This window comes from Leptosomus discolor, chromosome 10 (genome assembly GCF_034619465.1).
Source record: "Leptosomus discolor isolate bLepDis1 chromosome 10, bLepDis1.hap2, whole genome shotgun sequence".
NCBI lineage: Eukaryota > Metazoa > Chordata > Aves > Leptosomiformes > Leptosomidae > Leptosomus > Leptosomus discolor.
The window spans coordinates 3,277,511-3,302,968 of record NC_141400.1 but is presented as its reverse complement, the minus strand read 5'-3'; the positions used below and the strand labels follow the sequence as shown (position 1 = coordinate 3,302,968).

At 47.1% G+C, this 25,458-nt stretch overlaps 1 protein-coding gene across 1 annotated transcript in view; it reads left to right on the top strand.

Annotated features, from left to right (window-relative positions):
• The window catches only part of FGF18 (fibroblast growth factor 18), a 53,201-nt gene that overhangs the window by 9,145 nt on the left and 18,598 nt on the right, over positions 1-25,458 (top strand). The window contains exon 3 of the mRNA XM_009951395.2: positions 25,028-25,134. Coding sequence (XP_009949697.2) covers positions 25,028-25,134 — 107 coding nt within the window. The remainder of the gene's footprint in view (positions 1-25,027; positions 25,135-25,458) is intronic.

The following is a 25,458-nucleotide window of genomic DNA, read 5'->3' as shown; positions in this document are numbered from 1 at the left end:
GTGATTGGGGTTGTTCTTTCCCCATGAATTCTGGGCTTCAGTTGGGGTGAATCTAGTGCTTTAGTGGAGCATTCTCATCTTCCCAGGGAAGGGAGATACTTGGTTTGAGCTGCAATTAAGCAGACTTTGGAGCTTTGAGAGTACCCCAGAGCTTAAGTTGAACCTCGGGGAGTGTGGATCCCGGAGGAACACAGACAGTTGAACTTCCTCTGGGTTAGCAATGTAGCAGTGTGTTCAACTATTGTCATTGTGATTTGCATACAAGCAACATGCTAGCAATGCTGCTAGCAGGCTGAATTATGAAAAAACCCTGTAATTCTGGTACATTTCAAGATGGTTGTGGCAGAGATACTTTTGCTCAAGTTGGATGCTGGAAGGATTTTAGGGCTGTTCAGAGAACTGGTCCTTTTTCTCTTATGGATGTACAGCTCCGTGCATTCACGTGTTGCTGCAGAGGTGTGTGCATGCGTTGGCTAGCATGCCCGTTCACAAGAGGTTGACTTCGTGTGCAGCACTGGTGAGGTGGAGGTGGGCTACGATGACGGCAGGCCAAAATCTGGGAATGGTTGGTCCCGTGCTTAGCACAGAGGGCAGCTACTGCCGCTGCCAACATGGGCAGAGGAGCAGGGTGAGCTGTGCCATGGGAGGTGACAGCTAGGAAGCACCTGGCTGGTGTGAAATGAAACCCCATGGTTGTTGTGTAGAGTCACCTGGTCTCTCGGAGAAAGCCCTGCCCTGTGGTCTCATCAGCCTTGTCCTTTGCCATTTCCAAATTCCCAGATAAAACAGGAGTGGAAAGTGCCACTTGGCTGCTAATTATTGTGCCATTTTATTGCATTCATCCTCTTAAGGTTTGATATGTAAACTAGTCGCTGTGTGCTCGCTGCTGGCTTCCCAGGAAACGCTCCTGCCCACGGTGACTGTCAGGTAACGTGATGGAGTTTTCCTCTCCATAAAAGAAGGCAGCATTTACAGTGGGGTGCAGCAGGGAAGTGTGCCCGTGAGCAGCTGACAAGTGCTAATTTATGTGTCAAAGCCCATCTTGTCCCCTTCATACATATGCAATTGTGTCTGAACCACAAATCCTCGCGCAGGAGCACGCTCGTGACTGGTGGCGATGATGCACGATTGCAGAGCCTGAAATTTCCCGTCTGGGGAGCTCCCCGGCGCCTGCATTGCTGGTGCCACCAAATCCTCGCCGCTCCTGCTTGCTGGTGTCCTCCTGACAACCCGGAGTGCTCCAGCCATGGAGGCCATTTGCTGACGCCCCCGCCTGCTCCTTCCCCCGCCCCCACCTCCTAATAAAACTCCCTGACGCGTCAAGCTGCAAAGTGTTCCCGTCCCTAGCCGTGCTGAAAGGTTATGGAAATCTGTCCATCATCTGGCTTGGCACGGGAACGCTTAAGAGCATGATAATCGGGGAGACAGTGAGGTGGGACACGGAGGTCCAGGATGTGGCCATGCAGAGCTCCTAGCTGTGATAATGAAGGGGGGAGAGATGTCAGAGTTACTGAAGTGAGAACCATCTGTGTTACAGCCAAAACTGGATACAAAGGCAATGACACAGGATTCATTATGTGCTGGGAACCCCTCCCCCCGAGGCATTATTATGGAGTAACCTTTGATCAAGACCAGAGAGAGGCTTAAACCAGGTCTGGGGATCTCAACAGTTGCAAACTTTTGATCCACATCTCCGTCTTGCTGGTTGGGTCTGCCTCTGAAGGAGGACACCTTTCCTCTCATGCAGCAGATGGCTGTTTTTCCTCCTGCCCTTTTTCTCTTCCCTCTTTTACTGTCTCTGCGCTGGCATCGTGAGTCAGAACCAGGCTTAGCACTGGGGAGCGCCCAGCTCCTTTCTTGGCTACATCTCCCTTGCAGACGGTGCAGTCTCCCACAGCTTCTTCACTGTCTTAACCCTGTCCCCAGTGACGGGAGATGATGGTGGAGGTGATCTGGATTGATCTCCTAAGGATTACAGCCCGGGGAAGGCTTTGGGAGGACGAGCAAGAGCCAATGTCTCAGAAAAGGCAAGAGATGTGGGAAAAGGGACACATGAGCTGGCTCCAGCCCTGAATTCTGCCAGCAACTCAGGCACATTAAGAGAAGGTAACCTTAGGCAAGGGCAACGGGGGACTTGGTCTGTAGAAGGCGTGGCTGTGGCTAAGGTCCATAGTGCTCATCACCAGCAACTAGCACCAGCCAGTTCTAAGGATGGGAGAGCTAACGACATTTTAGCACCTCTTTCCCCTCTCCTCCCATACATTCACAACTGATGAAAGACCAGTGTCCAACTGAAGATATGCTTTTTGTTTCTTTTCTCTCTCTTTTTTTTTTTCTGTGCACATATGTAGCTTCCAAATGGCTGGCATGGGACCGTTGTCCCTGCCTTTGAAGGGAGGTTAGTTTTATTGCAAGGTTTTATTGACTTCTGTAAAACTTCTCACCTCTTGGTTGAAGAGAATGCCCAGAAAACAGGGGAGGTGCAGTGAATTGCTCCTTTCTGCGCAGCCACCAGCAAAATGACCAGCGAGCCCTGGTTCGGGGAGAGAAGATACCACAGGGCTGGGGGAATCCAGCCGGAGGAAGCCCCCTTGAATGTTTTATCTGGGTCTGCAAATGCCACGTGCAAGGAAAAATGCATGCTCTGCAATGCATAATTTTGCTGGCATAGTAATTCCGGTGTGTAATTTTTGGTTTATGCATTCTTCGGGGGCCAAGATCTGGCCCCATGTGTCAAATTATTAAATGGCAAATTAAGTCAGTTAATAGAATTAATTGAGTCGATGTAATCCTTTTAATCAGATGGATTTGATCCCTTCTCAGATGAATTAGAATCCATTAACAGATAAGTCAATTATTGGACTAAATTAAATTTAATAATAATGCCTGCTGCTCACAGCAACACTAATTAATCTAAATACACTTACCTATCTCCCAAGGTTGTGGGTTTTTTTAAGGCTTAATTGATGTTCCTAAAGTGCTCTGAGATCTTTAGATAACAGACGATCTATGTGAGCAAAATATTATCTTTTAACAGACTATAAACTAATTAAAAGGCTGATCTATTTACAGATTGCATTTTTACTTTAATCTCTTCAACCTATTCAGAAGGAGTTTGCACGGGCCCAGAAAAACAATATTCCTGTTATAAGCTTATTATTACTTTACAGGTTCCTAAGTGGTCCTTTCATTCAGAAAATGAAAGGGGGAAGGAGAAAAAACAACCATTAAAGTGCTGACAAAAAAAAAGAAAAGGACCTGGAACCTTTATATTCTACCTCCGATAAATGGTACAGATAGGGAAGAGAGGGATCAGTGACCTGAAACCTTAGATCCTTTCATTTATTTTCATTTCACAAAAGGCAGAAGACATTCTATCCTGTTTGTTCACGATCTTTGTATCCGGCGCAGTTGGGGAGACAGAGCTCTCTTGGTTGGGTGGAGGCATTTTTTGCCTCATTTGTATTTCACAGCCATGTGATTTTTGTTTTAATTTGTCCCCAGCTACTGCTGTCCTGCAGGGCGATGAGAAGTGATAGCCATCAGGAGAGAGGCGAGGGGGGGTGTGAGAGGTCTTTGAGCTTGCCCTCTCTGTGGAGGTAACTTATTTGCAGCAAGTGCTTGGGTGGTGCTTGTTTTATTTGCGGCAAGGCTGGGAAGTGGTACATGTAGGTAGATTATTAGTCGGTGTATCCAGCTCACTATCCAGTGGTATTTTGTCCTTTGGCCTAAGCTATCACAGTTTTAAAAAACTTGGGTCCCCTAGCAGGTTATAAACTATCTGTTTTATAAACCTCCTTAATAAACCTTCTAGTCTACAGCACGGGAGGCTTTGAGGATGCCCACGCAAGGGGCAGCACGCAGGTGTGGCATCTCTCCTTCTCAGCATCCCATCGCTGCCAGCGTTTTCAGCCACGCAGGGGAGCGGACCTTGAGCCGGTGAAGTCCTCTTGAAGGCTCCCCCTGAGTTCAGCGGCTTTTAGCTCAGGACTCAAGAGGTGCTCCTGAGATAGGAGGTTTGGGGAGGTTAACAAAGCATGGGTTTGCTAGCAGGGTGTCGAGAAATCTGGGCTCAGGCAGACCAAGGAGGGAAGCAAATTCAAGAGGTGGTGTGCATGTGTGATGGCAGGCATGACCTCCACATGTCATGGGTATTCCTGGTACAGAACATCACGCCCCATACAGGTGTGCTTTTTGGGTGGTTCGGGGAAAGCAAGGAGCTCAGGGAGATGGGTCCTCCTTCCTGGGGCCACCTCAGCTGGGGTGATGGTCTCCACCTTCTGTTCTAGCTGGAGCTTCCCAGAGGTGCCAGTGGACAAGCCCATGGAGCACAACATTACAGCTGTCTAGACATCAGCCACACTCCATCCCGCCAGAGATTTCATTTGTGGTAGAAGTGGGCTCTGTTCCATGAGGAGGTGTAATATGTGTGGAAAATATTATTGTAGCAAAATAGCCTCCTTTAATTGACTCTCAATTTTGCAGGATTCCTTCCTAGGTTTGGGTAATCCTGTGCTCTCCAGAATTAATGAGCTGACATAGCACTTCTTCGGGTTTGGCAGCCTGACAGCTAATTTAGAACTCTCTAAACTCATTTCACTAATGACTCCCATTTGTTCTATCTCAAAGCCTGGAAACAAATGCAAAGTACCAGTGCCATTGTCCCGTCTTTAGCAAGTCATTCTTTCCCCTCAGTGTTTCTGGCACCTTAACAGCAAGCTGCCTTGGGAAAACTGATTAACCCGTTCCCTTCCTAGCATACTTAAAATCAATTTTGATCCCCTTCCTGGGAAGATCAGGAAGAAAAAACTAAACTCATTGTGGCTGGAAGGCGCAGAATTAACCTGCAAGAAAGATAGGAGATGTAGCCCAAGTAGATGCTGGGGTTAGTTAAATATAGCTGTATTTCTACAGGCTGGACATGCAGAAACCTGCTTTTCTTCCCAGGAGCCAGGTATGCGTGGAGGGGCTGGCCATCCCGGTGCAGCTCAGCCCGATAGCCCTTGTGAACTGCGATTTGCTTTGTAATTTATTCCGCTGAACCATCAGGATGGCTGTTTCCTATTTAAACGACGTATCGCTGCCTCCAGTCTCTTCCCATTACAGTTTTGACATGACAACAAGACAAATAATTTTTTTAAAAGACCTTTTATCTTCTAAACCATTTATTTTCACTTACTTAGCCCGGGGGCAGAGCTGACCTCAGTGTAAGGGATGATCATTCACCATGGCAGCTGTGCAGTCATATGGGTCCTGGGGACTGGCCTGAGCTGGAGAAGCTTTCGCTGTCCAGCTGCTGTGTTGTGGCTCTGGCTTTTTTCCCTTCTTGCCCAACATCTCCTTGATTGCTTTTTTTTTCCCCCCCTTGAAATATCTCCGCTTCTCACCTGCAGTGGGGCAGTGGTGAAGCTTTCCTTTGGCAGCAGATGCGGGGATGAGCTGGAGCACCTTGTGGAGCCACGCGTAGGGCAGCTGGAGCTGAGCTGGAGCTCCCAGGCTGCGCTGGGCAGCGAGGAGCCTCGGCTACCCTTGCCTTCCAGGAGCCTCTGAAAGGTTCGGCAGCCATTTGAAATGCGCTGTAAGCATCCTGTACGAGCCATCTGTACATTTATGTCACTTTTATTCTTTTATTCTGTGCCTGTGCCAGGGTAGGGCAAAGCTCTGCTTAGGCGGGATAAGTTTGGGAAGAAAAAATCCAAGCCTTTTGCTCTTTGATTCATGACAAACCTATTTCAAACGATGTATTTGTTGCCAGTTTCCTTTACTTTTGGTTTTGATAGCTGCTATCGCAAACTCCCGCTGCGGCCAGCTTCACACCTGAAGTTCGGCTCTTTCTGCAGCGATCCCTGTTTTGTACCTGTAGTAACAGCAGAAGCTGTTGTTTATTTTTCTTCTGACACTACAGTGATTTTTGATTTCCCTACTTCTGGACCTTGAGATAGCTTAAAGAGCCTTGACTTTCACGGGAAGAAAAAATAATCGCCTTTTAGCTCTGTGTTCAAACTTCAGGTCTCCATAATCACTGGTCAGGGTTTGGAAAACATAGGCCTGTCTGTCAGCAAATATCAGGGACCCGGAAATAACGAGGAGAAGTAATTCAGAGGTCTGCTGATAATTTGTCATTTTTAATTTCTGTGTGGAGTGGAAAGTGAGCTACAAAGTGAAAAATCTTTATTTTCATGCAAGTTGTAAAAGGGTTTTTGTTAACAGTTTGTGTGTGTATATAATTCTGTGCTGTGATTTAAGTGTTCCCATTAGAAATGCAGAATAGGAAATAGGATCCCATCTGTGAGCAATTTAAGAGGAAGTGAGACAATGGAGTCGATTGCTGCTTCAGTTTAGATAATCAATACAAATATTATTAGTATAGTGATTTATCTTCTGAGACACTTTATGAAAATGTGAATGCCAGACCCTGAAGACAGGTCAATATGATATTATCTGTTCCTCCCTTGCTGTGATTACGTTTTTTTCCCATGAAGCTCAAGCAGCTGCTTTGCTAAATGTTCTTCCCTGGCTGTGATGAAATAATGCAGAAACAAAGTTAGGGCTTCCATTTCTTCTCCATGACTCTGAAAATGCACTGTGTATTAGTACAAAGACCACTTTTATCTGAAATTTGTACCAGGGAACTGCTGGGTGGATACTGGGAGATGATCTTTAAGGTCCCTTCCAACCCAAACCATTCTATGATTCGATGATGAAGTTCTGGAATAAATTTGCATAATTTAAATATATTTCTAGGCCGTGAGTGATTCTGTGCACAAATGCTGAGAGCGCTCCTTTGAGTTTATGGCAGTTCTTTTGTCTTGGTGCCAGTTATCAAGCCTTGTTTTGTGGTATCTGAAGTTTTCCTGTATCTAAGCACTCGTCCGGTCATGAATTCAAGTCGGTTCTTGGGATGAAATTAGAGCACCCTGTGTGTAGGATAGTCTACATCTCTGAAATGTTTTTTTAATTGCTTTTACTTTGGAGAGGTGGGAGGGAAAACACCGTCAATAAATAGTCTTGTAAATTTTGGCTTTGGGGTACATTACCATGCATGTTGTCAAGTGGCCACTGAGGTTAGTCCTTTGTAAGAAATGTTTGGAGGAAATAAAAAAATGTCAATAACCCTGTTAAGAACATGCCTGGTTAAAGACAGGATGGGTTATCCAAAACTTGGTGTGTAAAGAGCACACTTCTGCTTGAAGATAACACGGGATCTCTCTAGGTTGCTGTTTGAGAGACCTAAAGTCAGTATCTTGCTTTGCCAGAGGCTTAACGTTGGTGGCCTGGAGCACTCCACTTTGCCCAGGCTAGGTGTGGGACACTGAGGCTGGACCCTCTAGACAGTGGAGAGAGAAGGGCCTTTGCTCCTCGTGTAGAACAAAGTGGCACAAATTTCATCCTCTCCAACTCCTCGTGCGTCCCTCCCTCATCTCCGAAATAAAGGTCTCACCATTCCCTCACCTCGTAGGTGTGCTGTCAGGATGAAAGCACTGCAAATGGAGAGATGCTAAAGAGATGGTGGTAAACGACACCATGTCGCTAGCCTGGTTAGAAGTAATTATTTGGTGGTTTTAGATGCTGTGAGACCGTTCCTATTTTCAGGCTGGGGTTTCCCCAAGAAAGGTGTTAGACTTTATAAAAACTAAGGCACTTTAATCGCTCAGATTTCACCTCAGCGCTTTTAAAAACCAGATAGTCAGGAATTTCCGCAGCTGCGAGGTGGAGCACAGCAAACATTAACAACGCCAGTAGCATTGCGTGGCCGTCGGGAAGAGGAGGGAAGAGCCCGGTCCCCTACAAAACTGCACAGAGCCTCAGGCTCGGCGGAAAGGTGAAAAATAATGAAGCTCCGAAGAGGAGAAATTGCTGATGCATGACGCTTGGAAATCTGGAAGAGGCCAAAAAGGGAGCTGAGAATACCCCCCAAAAATGACTATCTGTGGCTTGAACGAAATAGTGTCCGATCAGCATTCAGAAACCGCTGAATTCAGGCCGTTCCAATACTGGCATTTTCCAGACTGCCTGCCAGTCGGATGCAGAGGGGAACACGTGTAGAGCGTCTGCGGTCTCAGCGCTTGCAAGAAGGGGAAGGCGAGCTGGAAGTAAAGGCAGTGAGAAGGCCCTGTAAAAAAACGCTGTTTTTTTTCTTACTGTGAGGAAGAGAAGGAGCTATTGGGGTTGGAAGGAGATGGTCGTGTGGCTGCACTTCGTGAGCATCCTTTTTAATGAGCTGTGCCAGCAATAAGTAGCGCACACTTTGGTCCCTGGTGAATTTTAAGTATTTTCTGAATACCCGTAACAGACAATTCATACTTTTCTGGTCACATAGGAGCTGAGACCTTCTAAATATCTCCTGACCTTTGTGTCCCTGACTTCTGCTGTAGTTGCTTTGGGGATGTGCCTGCCCTTTGCTGATGCTACCTGGAGTGGTTGAGCTTGAAGAATCACTGGGTAGTGCTCAGATTTATTTTGCCCTTGTCTAGGAGAGCTGAAATGAGTGCCTAAAAGGCCTTCTCCTCCTCTGCATTCGCAGCTGCCAAAAAGGGCGCCTTTCTTCCCAAAGCAATAAGCAAAAAATCCTGCCATCTGCTGTGACCCTGCCTTCTTCTAGCTGTAATGAGTTTTGGGTTTTCTCCAACAAGCAGTTTCCCACCGCTTACAACTGGATGGCAGCTGTGCTGGCTGGAAGGATCCGGCCCCAGGTAGCACTGTGGAGATGAGTTCTTGTTCTGTGATGCTGCTCGTCTGCTTCTGTTTCTCACCCAAGAGCTGGGCTGGTGGGACGGAGGAGGAGCAGATGTTGTGCCTGAGCGGCACGGCAGTGACGCAAGCCATTGAGCATATGGTAGGCGACATACTCTTGGAATCCTGTCTTCAAGTTGGCGTGGCTGGTATGGTTTGGTTTATACTTAATGTTCTCAAATGCTTTTGGAAGGACAAGCAGGAGAGGAAACTGGCGATTGGATGTGAGAGGGGAGCTCTAGCAGCAGGGGACATCACCCACAGCCACTGGAGGTGGTAAAGGCCTCCATGTGGAGAAGCAGCAGGGAAGGGCTAAGAATAGGATGGCTTGTAAATGCCAGATACATCTAAAAAAATAATGTCCAAATGGCCTCAACGCTTGGTCAGGGACAGTCACGAGGCTCACAGTGTGTCCATGGCCCCTGTGTGGTATGGGTGTGAGGGGTGTCCTCTCCACAAAACCCCTGTTACTGCTCCGGTGGATTTTTTTCAGGGGTGAGTGCTGAAGCAGACTGAGGGGATCTTTGGGTTCCTAGTTTCAAATCACACGCTGCGTCAGGCAGAGGGTGAACTCCGCAGCTGCTGAAAGCTGGTCTTGCCCTGTTGGGATCAGTGATGTTGTCCCAGGTTCCAGCAGCAAAGGAGCTTGCCTAAAGGTAACTTCAATATAAATCCCAAATAACGTTTCTGCCGGCTGCATGGAGGGATCACAGGGTGGGATCTCTGTTACAACTGAGGCCTGATTATCCTCTTTCCTACACTCATGAAACTCCACGGACTTCAGCAGAGCCATTCTTGGAGCTCCTGTGTGAGACTGAAAGGAGATTAAGTGCCCAGCAGTGCCTCCCATTCCTCCTGTGTCTTGCACCTTTGTTAAGACCTCGCATTTCAAACAATTTTAGCCGGTGGGAGGCAAATCAAAGCTGTTAGGTTTTAGCCGGTGACAATGGTAGGGTGCTGCGTGGTGTGCCCAGCCCCTTGCCTTTGTGCGACGTTTGCTCAGCAGTGATTCTTGCCTTTATTTCATTTGCTTCTGCATCTGCATTTGTAACAGTTTTTTTCAAGTTAAGTTTCTGGCTGGTGACTCATTAGGAGTAAATAGGCAAAAGGATATTGACTTTACACCTACTAATTTGGGGGTGCTAACAAGCAATGTAAGAGCTGTATAGTCACCGGGTAAATCGTTCCACCTGGAGGACGGGAGATAAAAAGCATTGCAAAGAAACTAGGTTTTTGTTTCTAGCTACCAGCCTTGGTTATTCTTGCAATTGTAATGGGTTTGGGTGAACATTTGACTGTCACCATTGCTGTAACCCATTTTGAGCTTCGCCGGGATTTTCTAGTGCTGGAACTATTAGCCCTGCGTGGGCACGAGAAGAAGCTAAGATCCTAATTAGAAGATGCTAAATATGTTCACTCAGAAATGAGGTGCCCTTTACAGCGGCTGGTGGAACAAACCCTTCTTCCTGCGGCATATGTGAGTGCAGGGCGGCGGATGAGTCAGGCTGTGTGTCGCTGCCGGTGCTGGCGTGCTGCGCGCGTGCTGCGCTCGGAAGGGGGGGGTGAGAGACATACAGTAGCTTTAAAATAGCTAGGATAGGTACTGACAGCAGGAAGCATCAGTGGTGGGGTATGCCCAGTAGGTAAACATGAATCTCTGTGGCTCTAGGGACTGTGGCTGCAGAGACAGCAGAGGCTTACGGCCATGGGCAGCTCGCTCCTGCTGAGGTCTGTTCTCAGTTTCGCTGCTGCTGGGGACCGCGCCTGCTCCAGATGTGTCTGTCCACATCTCTGATGTAGTGACCATCCACCCTTAGGTATGCTTAAATCAAGACAAGGGCGTCAGCTTTCTCGGGAAGAGCGACCTGTTGCAGGGAGCTGGAACGCAGCTAGAGAGCGATGTCTCTAGCCCTGATGGTCCTGCTCTCAGCAGAGGGTTGAGCTGGATGACCTCTGGAGGCCCTTCCCAGCCTAAGTTATTTTGTGGTTTGGTGAGTGTCTTTCAACACTGATTGTCAGAACAGAACTGGCAGATAAAGTCTTCAATGATCCGTTGCGTTGAAGGCACTGGTTCTCCTTTGGATGCATTCAGTGAGACCCTTAGGAAGCGTCTTTTTGTGGTTTGTCCCTCCCTTTTCTCCTTGTGATATTTGTATTGAGGTTTTCAAGAATTTATATTCTTTAAAAAGTTGGATGTAGGCAAAGTTTTCCATTCTACTGCTTTAGTCCTTCTGCCTTTTCCCTCAGCTTGGGGTGACCCGCTTGCATCTGTAAAGATGGTACCATCTGCACAAGGGTATATGAACTGCAGTTTACCTTAAAACATGTGTGCTGTGCAGTGGAGAGGTGCACTTTGTACCAGTGCAATAACCAGTTGTTATCTCTGCTCCTTTCTGGACAAGAGCCCTGTTTACTGTGTACTTGGAATGGAAGGAAGGAGTCCCCAGTCCTGCTGTATCCGATGTGAGGCTCCCTTTCGCCAGCTCCTGCTCTGCAGCTGTGACTTCCAGCCTCACTCCTCCTCCATGCCTGACCTGGCTGCAGCCAATATCTGTCTCTCAGCAGGAGGAATCTGAGGAAATGCAGCAAACTTCAGCTCCTGGGGCTAAATAGTTGTCCTCTGTATCAGCAAACTGTGTTGAACTAATTGACAACCAGCTTTAAAACGTACCCTGATCAAGCAAATACATTGATTTATTTTTTCCTCTCTTACTGAGTTTTAAGCAGCTTCCAGCTTGGTTTCCTCCCCAAGAACTGGATAACTCATCTATTGTGTAGTAAAACTGATGGGCAGTTTTGACCTCTATACAATCCTTTCAGTATGTTGAGGGAGGAAGGAGTTTCTTATACCCATATGAATGTTTAACCATTTAAAAAAAGCAAAACAAAAAAAGCCCAACCCAAACCCACACACAACAACAAAAGATGATCCATTTTCTCTGGATGTCTTTGAAAGAAGCTTAGTTTAGAGACAGACTGGAGAGAAAGGCTATTGATTTTGTTTGACCTCCAAACAGACTGCGGTCAGTATATTTTCCCAGTTGGAAATGGTTCAGGGCTCTGAATTTCCGTGTCAGCGTTTGTATTCTGAAGTACACTGGAGCTTTTGCTGCTTCTTCAATAAAGAGCAAGCTGTAGGGAAAGGTAATGCTGGTCTATATGTATTTCCCTCTGGATCTGCTCTTCCATGCTTTTTTTTTTTCTTTCCTATATTACTTGATTGTGTTGCTGATTAAGCATTTACAAGTCCTTTTCACTGAACGCCGTGCAGGTTAGTGGCTTAAGCCGGGACTACAAGCAACAGTTTTGTAATTGGTGTCTTGCTTTTTCTAGTGCTGAGGTAGGTCCTTTCCCAGCCTCCTGCCTGCACCAGCACCCGTTGCTGTACCTGGTGCGAGGAGAGAGACGCCTTCCTGTACACAGTAATAAACCCTCTAAAAAATACCATCCTCTCTTCTGTCCTGATTATTCTCAACCTTGACATAGGTTTTGCACTTTGTCTCCTCCAGTGAAACAGAATATTCTATCTGGTGACTCCCACAGTACTGGAAATGCTCTGCTTGTTACAGGTTTGCATAGTTTTGTTGATATTCTTGTAAAATGGCTTATGACAACTGATGTGTCCTTTCTCTGGCAGTCGCTTATCAAAGGGTGGCTTCAAGGGATGGAAATACCTGTAGGCTATGTCGACTGTCAGTTTTCTAAATGAACTTCTCAGAGCTTCTTTGGGATGAGCAGTACCAGTCGGCATCTCTCTATGCAGAGGTGTTGACTACGTTTTCTCCTCCTAATTCAGCAACAATGCTTCACACGGTGTATTTTTGGTTTGTATGCTTCCACCTGCTTTGCGGCAAATTCAACACAGCAAGTTTGCTGCTGTCGGCACATCAAACGGCCGCCCGAGAAACCCGCCACGATGTAATCAAGCTGTAGGCAGAGGGTTGCTGATGTTGGATACCAGTTGCTGAGCTTCCCTGTTGGCTTTGGCAGGACGAGCTTCACTTCTAACCCATGTGGACAGACGTTCCTCTTGGTCCTAATGCTGACCCTGTCTTTAGAGAAAGGATTGGTCTTCACTGCCACTGCCAGCCTTGTGTCTGCTTCTAGCTGTGTTTTAGGTCAGGGTGGAGGCTCGTGGTACAGATGTGAGAGAGCCTGTGGCATATGTGGGCTGCTGACAATTACATAGCATCAGTTTCTAACTTAAGCGCTTAATTTCCCAAACAGTATTAGCCCACTGCATCCCTAAAAAATAATGAATGGTGGAAGATATATTTGCACAGCCTGTGCCAAGTCAAGCTGAGGTTGCAGCCTGCATTGCCTGTGTAACTCTAGTGACTCCCTGGAGCAGGACTCTAAGGTTCCCCAGAACCTTTTCTTGCTGTCTTTAGTCCAACCCCCCCTCTCCCTACATCTGAATATTCAATTACATTAACCCTTTGCAAATGGCTCAGCAAACACCTCTGAGAGTGGTGAGAAAGAGAGACCTGTAAATGTTAAACCTCTGCACAAACATGAAGGCAAGGAGCCGACAGAGGGAGATGTGGGAGGTGATGGAGTTGCTCCCAGCGATCCCCTAGCCCCGGGCAGGGCGTGAGCCTGCCCAACGCTGCCCCACAGACCCCAGCACCATTCCCCCTGCACAGCCCCATGGCTGGAGCTGCTGGAGGTGGGTCCCACGGGTGCTGCCCGCTGGCCTCCCTGGCTGCCCAGCCATGCTGGGTGTCTGCCCTGGGTACCGGTGCCGCTAATTACCATTCGGCTCCCATTCCGAAGGCCTGCGTGGCAAGTGGCCCCCCCCTTTTTGCACTGGGCCATTGGGCAGAAGAGGGCAGTGCAGAGGGGCTGCCACGCTCTCTGGGAGGATTTAGTAATGATTATTACTAATGCAGCAATTATATTAACCAGCCTGCTGCTTGTCTTGGGAGTGAGTAGTCCTGGGCTTGCAGTCTGAGCATAGACTGGTCTGTCTAGGTATTGCTCACCTCAAGATTATCATGAAGCTTTGTTAATTAATAAGTAGAAAGTTTTGCCAGAGCCCTGCGCGGCAGGTCACGTATCAGTAAAACATGTCCTTGGAAATGTAGGTAATCACTGGGAAAGCAGCAACGCTGTATGTGACCCTATTGCAATGGATTCCATAGGTGGTTGCCAGTACCTTGTGATGGTGGATCAGGAATATGACAGTTTCTTGTTAATGATCTAAATCAAAACCTAAGCGTGCGTAGAAAACCAAAGATGTCCTTGTATTTTAAGTGCCTGTAATCTGTTTCTAAGAGCTGGGTACCAAAATATCCCTTTGATTCTCAAAGGTAATTGTACCTCTTAATTAGCTGGAGAAAAAAACCCCCACAGCCTGAGATCTTGCTATATAAATTATAATTAACCCCTTGGCACTGGAAGTTGAGATTTCCTGCCCCCGAGCACAAATGCAAAACGCATTAGCAGCACTTAACATCAGGCACTCTCGCCCACCGCAGCCGAGGGGTCAGCTCGCTACCCCATAAATACTGCTGCGCTCCCAAGTCCAGTAGGAAAATGGCAAGGAAGCCGCGGAGACTGGAGGGGAGGCACTAAATACACCATTTGAGGATGTTTGACCTGCTTTATTTTTTTTCAGAGCTGCAAATGCCCCAGCAGGAAGGACAACACAGGAGAAAAAAAACCCAACCCAAACCCCGGTGAGGAGATGGGAGCAAGGAGAGGGACGCTTCCTGGCGAGCGGTTTTGTTAGCCGACATGGCTGGTTGCTTCGCCGTGAGAATGGCTCTCGGCGCTCCCGCCTCACACACCTCTAGCGAAATAATTGTCTGGTGCCAGACACACTTGGCTGTGCCTGTTGTATGCAGAGCGCGCCAGCCAGGGGCCCTCGGCCACCCACTGCTGTCATTCACCAGCATCCTGCTTTTTTGTCTCCTTTTCATTCGTGCCTGTTGGGGGATGAGCTTTAACTCTTCACACCGGAGGTGGACCTGCAGTGAACCACCAGGTCGGGGCAGCTGGAGGCGGGGAGGAGGGCAGCGCGGCGGTTGGAGCGGGGAGGCCAGAGGCTGGCCTGAGCCCGCTTGCACCTGCGGCTCTTCCCGTCCCGCTCCCCTGATCTGCCAAGTGTCTCTGCTCACTTCATGATCTCGGTGGAGGGCCAGGCCTGGTGGACACCTGGATTTAGGGAAAGCCATCTGCTTTCCCTACCAGGAGCTTGCACAAAAGCTGCTTAGTTCAAGCTAGCTGGTTCCTTTGCTCCGCTGGGGTCCGGGATGGAGAAATGACTCTCTTCTGCCGTGGGTCAGTCCCAGGGTGGCTGCAACTCTGTGCTGGGCTATAAAGCCCATGCAGATAAGATGTCGTTTGCCAAGGGCTGTCTCTTGCCCCGTGGATTGTGTGGTGTGTCCTTGGGCTCCTTTGCGCCGGTGGCTCTGGTGGTGAGGGGTGTCCTGGGCACCTGCAGCTCCTCCTGCGGCAGTAATGGTCGGCTGAGCTCGAGTGGTGGCAGCAAGTGTGGGGCGACTTGGGCACCTTGGCAGGTTTCTAAGGTGGCTTTGTCCTCCCGTGACAAAGGTGGGGGGCAGTCCTGCTCCTCGGGCTTGTCACGGAGATGTGGCTGTCAGGACTGCCTGTAAATATTTCAAGTCTGCTATGTATAAATAGCGGTGGGGAATTTCCATCTCCTGTCTGCTCCAAAGATTGTAGAGGGAGATAAAGTAGGAGAGTAACAAGGTGTCCCAGCAGGGAGGAGGGATCTGCTTACTAGCATGGAGTAGCGAGTGCTGGAAGGAAGGTTTGTGTGTTGGGTTTTGTCTTTTGTCTGCATATCTGAAGATTTTTAAAGTGAATTATGTGCTGATTAAAGAGCTGGCCAAAGAGCCCTCCAAGCTAAATGAGCTCTGACTGTCCGTGTTAGGATGGGTACAGGCTGGACACCTACAGCAGTGGCATCATCTGCCAGCGTGGCATCCGCTGCCTTAAGGTACTGTCCCCTGTGCAGGTCCGCAGGGCCACCCCCTCCGGGGTGGGGACAGGAGAGAAGGACGCTGTAGTGCGGGAAGGAGAGACAAGGGCTGAGAAAATTTTGTATGGAAACACGGGGCTGAGTCTGAGCTTTATAGGTGACCTGGGTCTCTAGATAAACTGAAACTGGGATAAGTAACAAATAATATAATACACATTTTATACTGTCAATGCTGACTTGTTAAACCCAGAATACTCCAAAATAAGCTGTTGGAAATATTGCCTCTTTTCTTTGCTGCTCTCGTTTGTAACGCCACAGATGAGGACTGGCTTAGTTCTGTACTTCATTTGCTTTTTATATTAAGGTTTAACATGGGATCTCCTTTTCTTAATCCAAACACTTCTGGTTTGAATGCAGAATTATATTTGAGATTTTTAAAGTACCTTTATTAAAATGTAAAACTAATTTTACAGTTCTGACAGGTCTTATTTAAATACCCAGTGCCAGATGCTTTTTTTTATCCCAAATGACTCCGGGACAAAGAAAAACCAAAACCAAAACCAAACAAAAAACTTTTAAAACTTCTCATGCAATTAAAGCGCAGTAAAAAGCAAATAAATAGTATTACCTATGCTGTGGACTGGGGGTAGTAGTTTAAGAAAAGCCCCGTGATGAATGTGTTTCCAAAAATAAATATATTAAACCAAAGGTGCTAAAGGCAGAGTTAATGTGATATCTGATTTTTTTTTTTTTGTTATTTCTGTTGCTGCTGCTCTGAGAATGCACACATAATTGTGCTATGTCTGTAGGGAGAGACCTTTCCAAAGGGACTGATGCAGAGGACCCTCCTCCAAGGTGCTTCACCCGAGGGGCTCGCTTTGGCTGCCTTTGGTTCCAGAGGGGATGTGTCCCCAGGTGCTACAGAAGATCAGTTCTTGTCCACCACTTTCAACACTTACCCCAAAATAGTCACACTCTCATTCTTATCCAAGAGTGACAATTTTCTATACTTCATTTAATAATATATTATCTTTTATTTGGCAAAAGTGAGCTTCAGCAGCACAAGCATCAAAAAGTCAGATACCTTTGAAATTGTGTTTGCATCCATTTGTAAGAGCAAATCCTGTTTAAAATCTTAAAACACAGAGGAATTTTCCCCATGTGCCAGAACATTTTTTCTGGTAGGTTGTGCTGCTGCCTCTGTTCCTCTGGGTTCCAGAGCCACAAGAATCCCATTGAAAACACCGGTTGCATCCTGCAACTTTATTTTCAGCATATTTTTTACTTGCTGGAAGAAGGAAAAGTTACAACGAGCCCCTTTGAGAAAATGCGCGAGCAATTTGTATTTCTATCTGAAATTAATTGTCGTACTTTCAGCTTTTACTGGTACAGAGTAAGAAACCTGCTTGGTAGAACTTAACATCTTTGTATATCAGGCACGGCTGATAATCTTAATTCAACTAACACTGCGAATGCTTTATGCATTTCTCCTGATTAGCCCCATTTTGGAGCACTCACAAATACAACAGTGGAACCTGGATGGAACTAACTTTTGGAGTATGTGAAACCATGGTGGTGTTGGCTTATGGGAGAGATTTATGTGTTTGGGACTCCTCGGTAAGAGGATATGGTGGTGCTAACATCACACCTACTTCTTTGCTGAGGATGAGCAGCCAACCACCAGGATGCCCAAGAGAGGTGGATGAGTGCTTCAGAGTAAATGTGGTCTGTCCTACGCTTCTGGCCACAAATAAAGCAGCTTTGGAGAAGCGAGAGTACATGGGGTTCCCATAGTTGTCATTCTCCGCTTATTGTTATTTTTGTGTACATCAGTATTTTTATTGGGTTCAGTTGAGACTGGGAACAGGAGAGTCAAAATAACTTCGGCAGGGTTTGTTCTTGCGGTAATTCTAACCCTCTGTGGGACGGGAAAGGTTCATGCTATTTCCAGACCCAAGAGACTCCAGCGCTTTGGATGCGTTTCAGCTAGGCGCTCAGGGCCAGGCTCTGAGGTCCTTGTCTGTTGGGCTTGACTATGTCAGTAGGAGTTTATTCAAATGAGAATGATCAAAGACATCAGGGTTTGGCCCTTTATTTTTCATTTTAGGTGCTTTTTCAAGCATAACAGAGCTTCTGAACTTTTTTGAGGCTCATCCTTCACTGATTCCAGACTCAGAGCCTGGCAGCTTGTCAAGCAGTTTTCCTGCCTCTGTAGAAATACTGTCCACTGGAGCTGTGTTTGGAGGCAGCAAGACACCCTGGTGAGATAGAGGAATTTCTGTGCTAACATTTTTAACGTTTCTCTTTCCAGGCCTACTTCTTAGTCATTGCGAGTTTGCAGGTGGCAAAGTTCAGTGCAGAATTTGTTCACTGCCGCTCCCCACCCAGGCGCTTTTAAAGCACACAACCTATCGCCTCCAGTTTTACTGAATCTTGTCTAAATAAGCTTATTCACCATCATTGAAGCAACTGCCAAAATATTTTTAGTGTCTCTTATGGTGAATTATGTATAAAACATCCGCAAGAGGCCAGGTCTTATTCCCCACTGCTTAATCCTGTTTTCTTAGATCTACAAATGGGTGCAAATGGCTCCGTGTCAAAATGACAGGATTTTACATTCGCTTTTCACGTGGGTAAATGATGACCTCCGGGTAGTGCAGGCTTGGGCCAGTAATATGGTACTTAGAATTTTCACGTTGTCCTTGGATATTTTTGTTTGTTTATTTTTTAGAATATCATGAATTCAGGTATTTATTAAATTTTTATTTAAGTTGGGCAAAATCTCTAAGACCTACCTTGGTATTTATTCTGGTCTTACATCAGCTAAACTATCAAAGAGTTTTCATATGCACAGACTGATAAAAGACCTCAAATGCGTGAATCTTGATTTAAGCTTGTCCCAAGATGTGGTGAATAGAGTTAGGTTATAGGGACTGTGTCTGGAAGCTTTATCATCCTTTCAGAGCCTGGACAGTCCTGAGAATAGTGCTTCTTTGTTTCAGAATCTTCTTTTCTCTATGATATTGCTATTCTGGCATAAGCAATACATCTCCTACAGGGTGGGGATGCAGGCTTTCCCCAAGATGATCCCTGAGATGCACCAGCAGCTCAGCATCGTTCCCTGGGCATGTTTTTATAGCCACCGCTAAACTGGTAGTGGAATTTTTTGGGTGGCCGTCCCTACAGGCGAGACCACTGTGATAGTGTGACAGGCTTGAATAGTGGAGACTTCACTAGTGTGCAAGTGATATTTTATTACCTGAATATCTCAGTCTGTGCACCCCGTGGGGTTAACTGCTGCAGCAGTGTCAGGCTTGTACATCTGTCCTGGGCTGGGTACTCAGGCTGGTCTGCCTGGCACCACTGTGGATATTTCCGCATGTCTTGGCCTCGTGTCACGTAGACGTGCTCAGTGAGCACCGAGGGAATGGCTCAGCATCCTGGAAATGGGACAGGACGCCTTCTCAGTGCTAGATGTTTGCAGATGAGAGTGCCTGAAGACATCTCCTGGAGAATGAAGGTCTCATCAGCTAGTGCAGAGGTGGAACCCAGAGGAAGGTGTGCCAGGGTGCACAGGGAAGGGGGTTAGCCCTTGTTTCTGTTCAAAGTGCTGTGGTCCTGCACTTCCCTCCGTCACATCAAGCCCCTGGGGCAGTCGCAGGTAGGCAAGGTGAGGAGAGACCCCTGTGGAGGGCTGGGAAGGGGGGAAGCTCGCACCTTTGTGTCCAAAGCCGTGCTCCTAGCGTGTCCAACCAGGTGGCAGAGACGGGACCCTGAAGCCATGTAGGGGTCTTTATCAGCACTCAAGGGACTTCCGATGTGTGTGAAGTCCTTTGTGTGAAAGTATTTGCAGGATCAGGTTGCTGCAGTGTAAGTGCCTTTGAGGTCTTTGCTGCATTATAGATTTTCTTCTGATGTCTCCCATGCAAATATTTAACCTGTCTGGTTCCTGAGAGCTACTAAGGCTGTTACATGGGTGGCAGATTGTCTCTGCGGTCTTTCTTTTGTTCACACAGAGCCCTCGGTCCTGCTCCCCTTCCCGCCCCATAACTGGGCAGGGAAAAGTGCCATGGGGGACTTGGCACTCGGCATATTTTGGTGTGATGATGCTCTGAGGGTCTTATGCACTCCAAATCATGTCTTTTTCAGCTGACTGAGTAAAAGATAGGAAATTTAAAAGAAAATATCATTTAGAGAAACAGCGTTTTTAAAAGCCAGGGTTAAGACGGTGTGCTGCTCCTGTACAGTGCCCCTGCTCTGGCACTGGGTAGTTCCCCTGCTCGTGCAAAGTGGTGTCTTTAAAAAAGAAAATACCTGGAGCCTGGATCTTGGAGCTGTTCCTCCTCCTCTTCCCCACAACCATCCCTTTTAATAATTTGACATATATATCCTATGCTCGCTCAAGACAGACTCGATGAGCTAATTGCAGTGGTATGTGGGTCAGAGCTCTGCCCTCCTGAGCACCAGCCTTATTGATTTCGGTGGTTACTCCTGATTTGCACCTGAATAATTGAGAAGGGAGTTGGGTTGAATGGGTTATAACTATTTAAAATGGTACAGTTTGGAGGAATACACAAGTGTGCAAACAAAACTTGAGGATGCAGCCTAGATTCCCTCACTTGTTCATAGCCTGTGGGCTTCATTAGACCCTTCTGACTTTACCTAATTTTGGTGTTATTCCCTAGCCATTACATCATGAATGTGAAGTGGAGACAGGGTCATTCTCTTCTATGTTGTCATCATGTAAGGGATTCACATGGTTTTCATAGGGCATAGGCCGTATTTGAACAGGTTTCAACTATTTTAAGTACCCTTGGCCGTGCTGGGGTTCACACTGGAAGATTCAGTCTTTCCAGAGAGTAAATTTTACTCACCCATCAGATGCGATATATGCTGTGAACTATGGAAATGCGCTTTGCCTAAGTTCGTAGCACCAGAGCAACTAAACTGTCCATCACAGACACTGGTCCCAGCCTCGGTGTGTCTGTATACCCTTCCTCTTCATTAACTGGAAATGCTTTCAGGTGCTGAGAATGGTTTCCCTGGCTTTGTAATTGCATCAGAAAAAAAGTGCAACAAAAGCAACAGGATCTGCTCTGAGCGCCCTTTCCCCAGGAAATCTGTTTTAGCTGGCCTGCTTCAAGATGCCCTTGGGCAGCATAAGCGGCTGTAATTTCTTTTTCTCTGCAGTTCCTTTCGCATGTTTTTTACCTGGGAAAAAAAGAAAAGCAATGGTGGATAGACTCAAAGTGTCCAGTCCTTCTGCACCTTCCTTGTGTTTTCCCCTTTATCTCTTTATTTATCTGAAACTGGCTGGCGCTTAGGATTTTGTGGTAGGTACATGTAAACCTTAGACTTCTACAGGTGCCCTCTTTCTCCTTTCTTTCTCTGTGCTTTTCTGGCTCCTGTCCTCCCACTCGCAGGAAATATTTGAAAGATAATTTGGCATATTTTCTGCCACCTTCACATATCTCCCTGACTTCATGTTTTCTTAGCTGGAAGATAGCTTTTCAACATATATATGTAATCCTTTTCACCTAGACATGTGAGGAATTCCAGTCTCTTCCAGTGGGAGTTTTCAGGAAGGTTTAGGTTAAATGGGCCAATAAGGCAAAAGCATGTAGCAGAAGATCTCGCCCTCTAAAGACATCTTTTCTATTTCGCCCTTTTTTTTTTCCCTCTGGAAATGTATCAGAATATCTAGCTGTCAAAGAATTTAAACAATAATACCTGATCTGAAGGCTAGAGTGCAGGGCTTTTGAAAATAAAGATTGTAATCTCTCTACGGTATATCCAAGGACTAACGGAGCTGGAAGTCAGGTGTCTGGAGCAGCAGACTGCTGTGGGGACACTGCTCCGGCTTGGTGAGACTGATTTTACCTTGGCTCTCAATGGAAGTTCTCTTGGATTTTCCCTGGTGCTTTCATTGTGGCCATAGTATCTTTATCATAAAGACAAGACAGCAAACCAAGTCCACTTTAACTTGAATCCTGGTGGTGGTGACTGAGCTTTTCCCCTGCTGCGTTTGAGCTGGGTAGGAGGCCTCTGCAGCCCCTTTTGCTGGGGCACCCTCCATCCCCCAGAAACTCTGGTTACAGCATTCAGGGCTGGGATTCATCCCACCTGGTTTTAGCTGAGTAGATGTGTTGTTCAAGGTCTGTGCCTGGGCTCCTGAGAGAATTTAGGCGGTTGTGGAAAGCAGAAGCAGCTGTAAGGGGCGCCTTAGGCTGGGAGCCAACTGGCTTACGACCCCAACCCTAAAGCCTCACTGATCTCTCTTGTAAGAAAGAAGGTCAAGGATCCCTAGAAGTAAGAACATGTTTCCCACATCTTAAGACTCAGATTTTTCAGAAGTGGGCACCTATGGGTGGCCTTAGCCTGTATGTTGGCAGCTAGGTTGAGAGTGGGGAGCAGACAGCATCTGCTGAACCTCCTTCCCTCTGCTCCTCACTCCTAGACATCAGGTGCAGGATGATCTCTGGGGCTCATAAGCCTCCTCGGGCACTGGGGTGTGGATGCTGGTGTATTTACTGGGGTGGGTGTCACACTGGATGCTTGCCCTTCCGCTGCTACTTAGTCCGTGCTGTGGCACTAGCCCGGGTGCTGGTGTAACCTTTGCAGCCCGCAGGAAAGGTAACTTCCATTTAGTTCTGAATTATGACATTATTTTATTAGATCTTTAAACTTTATTTAAATTCTTTGTTTAAAAAAGGGGAGGAAGGTATCATATTTTAATTAGTAGTGGTGTCAAAGGAGACCTAGATTAATTATTTGAAATCACTCCATCCAGATGGTTTTAATTTTCACAGCAGGGAACCGGCATCTTTTTAAGGTGATATTTTTCAAATTAAAATCAGCTTGGATATTACTCATACTGGCTGCAGAGTGAGGGGGTGGGGAACACGAGCTGGCGTGCCCCGTGTTTGTCCATCTGAGCGCGGGCTGCCAGTGGGGACCCGTGTCGGAGAGGTGCGGGTTGCCGACTCCCCACCGGGACCGCAGCTCACGGCTCTCACACTGGGAGTGTTTTATCAATGTTAGCTCCTCCTTTGGCTGGCCAAAACTGGTATCTGATATTCAGCGTTATTCTTAGCAGCTTTAGTCTCCGCACTGATGGGGGATGCCTTGCAGCTCAGAAGGGAACTTGCTGTGTCCTGTTCTCACGTGTGTGCAAGCTGTGGAGGCCTCACTTGACCCCTTTGGTGGGTGGTCCCAGGTCCGTTTGTGTGCCTGAGTGGATTTGACACTGTAGATCTCTGGGCGACTCCTTGGCACTCTGGGTGTTGGCTGTGGTTCTTGGGCCAGTCTTTGGGGCTTCTTGTTCTGGCTTCATAACATTCCCTCGTGTGCAGGCTGCTGCTCTCCCCCTCTGAGGTTGACCGTTAGTCTTCTGCTCATGTGAGGGGACACCTTTCACAGTTACCTCTTTAAAGACAGGCATACCTTTGGCTGTTCCCTTCTCTATTAATGCTGCATTGCATCTGAGCAGCCTCCCTGAACTTCTTGGAGCAGTGGGCATTCACCAAGTTATATACCACGTTGGTCAGCCTCCCCTTGAAGACTTGTCTCTGACCCTGTGCCATCCTCCCCCATACTGGCTTGGCTCATCTTGATATCCTTACTGTGACAGGATATTTCTAGTTCGTGTGGCCCTTCCTCACCTAAGTGGTCACTGGTCTGATGCCCCCTTGGCAGGTGTGGATAGAAGGCCTGCAGCACCCAGTTGTCTCTTGCAAGCTGCTCTGCATCACAGATACCCAGAAACATGGCACGTTTCTGAAAGACTTAGATAAATGTCCATATTTATGCGTGATTGCAAGTAATATTGTGCTATAATACAGGCATTATCCCCCTTTCTGTCAGAAAGAAGTTATTCTTTAAATATCCCCCGTGATACCAGGTTTAACAAATACATCTAAAGAAATGTAAGCAGCTAGTAACTGGAAAACCCTGAACTTGCATATGCGAAGGGAAAACTCCATTTAGGGCCCTTGTGAGTTAAAGGTTTGTGATATTTGCACTGATGCAGAAGCCAAAAGCTGACTTTACAAGTGGGAAAAATATTAATGTGTTTAAATGAAACAAACTCCTATTTCTATCCCCATGGTAAATCCTTACAGTGAACATATTTGCTCTTAGAGGGTTTTAAAGTTTGAAATATGAATGCCAAAAAGAATGCGACTTTTTGCAGCACAGATCAAACATTCTCCAGAGTTTGGCAAAAGCCGTGTTTCTACGGTAAGGCTCGGGTCTTACAAGCGTGAGTATTTCCAGAGCAGGATCGTGGATTTGCACTTGCTGACACTTAACATTCTTGCATTGTGTTTCGACCATGTCTCCTTTCTCCCCCTCCGTATCGGAGATGGATCTGAACCAAAATGTCCAGTCTGCCTGTTCCTGCCTCTCCAGGGAAATTCTTGGAATCCAAACCTCGAGCATGACTGGAATTCATGTTTAGATCAGACTGAATAAAATGCTGAATTTGGATGTGTCTAGGTTTTTGCGATGATGATGATTCTATGCTACACATCTGGGTGGCAGCTCAGCCGCTTTGGCAAATACAGTTGTGCCAGGGCAGGTGGTTTATGAAGATGCTGGAGAAATCTGCTCTCTGCCATGGCTTATGGCAGTGCTGCAAACCAACTCTGGCCTCAATAAACGTGCAAGGCACTATGCGATTGGCACACATTTCTCCCAGCTAGGGCAGGATTCACGGACCCGGACTGCCAGAAAGCAATTAGTGACGTCCTGGGAACATAGCTAGACACACAGAGGACATCTGCAGGGCGGGTGTTTATCAGACAGAACAAGCAGTGACTAATTTCTCCCCAGCTAGCTCTTGCGGTGATCTTCAGGAGACCACTGCGATGTTTTGCACCATGAACGTGTGGCTGGACCACTTCTGTGCAGTGTGTGAGGGCTGCTAGCTGTGGGAAAAGGATTTTCATTCTTGTCATGCTTATCTTTTAACTTCATGAGAATAAAATTAATGTTCTTACCCTCCAAGAACCCTTCTGCAGTGTGAAGGAGAGCATTAGCATTGAGTTTGATATTGCTGATGGGGTGGCATCATGGAGCGTACATGCGTGTATGCATAGTCTGTGCTAAACTGGCGTTCGGTCTGGAGCATCCACCTAGGAGTCAGTGGAGACATGTCAGATGTGCACCTGTGACCAAGCCTGGAGCTCAGCCCTTGGCGGGTTCCTTGGGTTGTTCCCTTGCAGAGCATCCCAGCATGGTGTGGTTCAGGTAGAGGTAATGGGACAACGTGCTGATGAGTTTTGCACACTCTGACTTAATGGGACCACATTGGTAAATGCTTTTTTTTCCTTCTTCCTTTACAAGCCCAGCTTCTAGTGGAAACAGACACTTTTGGCAGTCAAGTCCGGATCAAAGGGAAGGAGACAGACTTCTACCTTTGCATGAACAGGAAAGGCAAGCTAGTGGGGAAGGTAAGTGTTTCCTATTAATTCATTTGTAACATGAGTGTTACCTTTAGCAGCCTCCTCAAGGCTGTAATGATGTGTTCGAGCTTTGCCTGTCAGCCTCAAATGAAAAGCAGGATGGAGGGGATGTGGGGTTTGCAAGGCAGCCCGTGCCCTTCCTGAGCCCTCCCCCATGTCCATAAAACTCTCTGATGTTGCTTCGGATGTGGATGGGTTTGCGCTTCGCGCTTGTGTTAAATTGACGTGAGGTGGCATCTCGGCATCCCAGTGTTGTGGCCACTTCCACCGTAACTTTGTTAGTTGCTCTTTCTTTGGAGGAAAACTCAATGT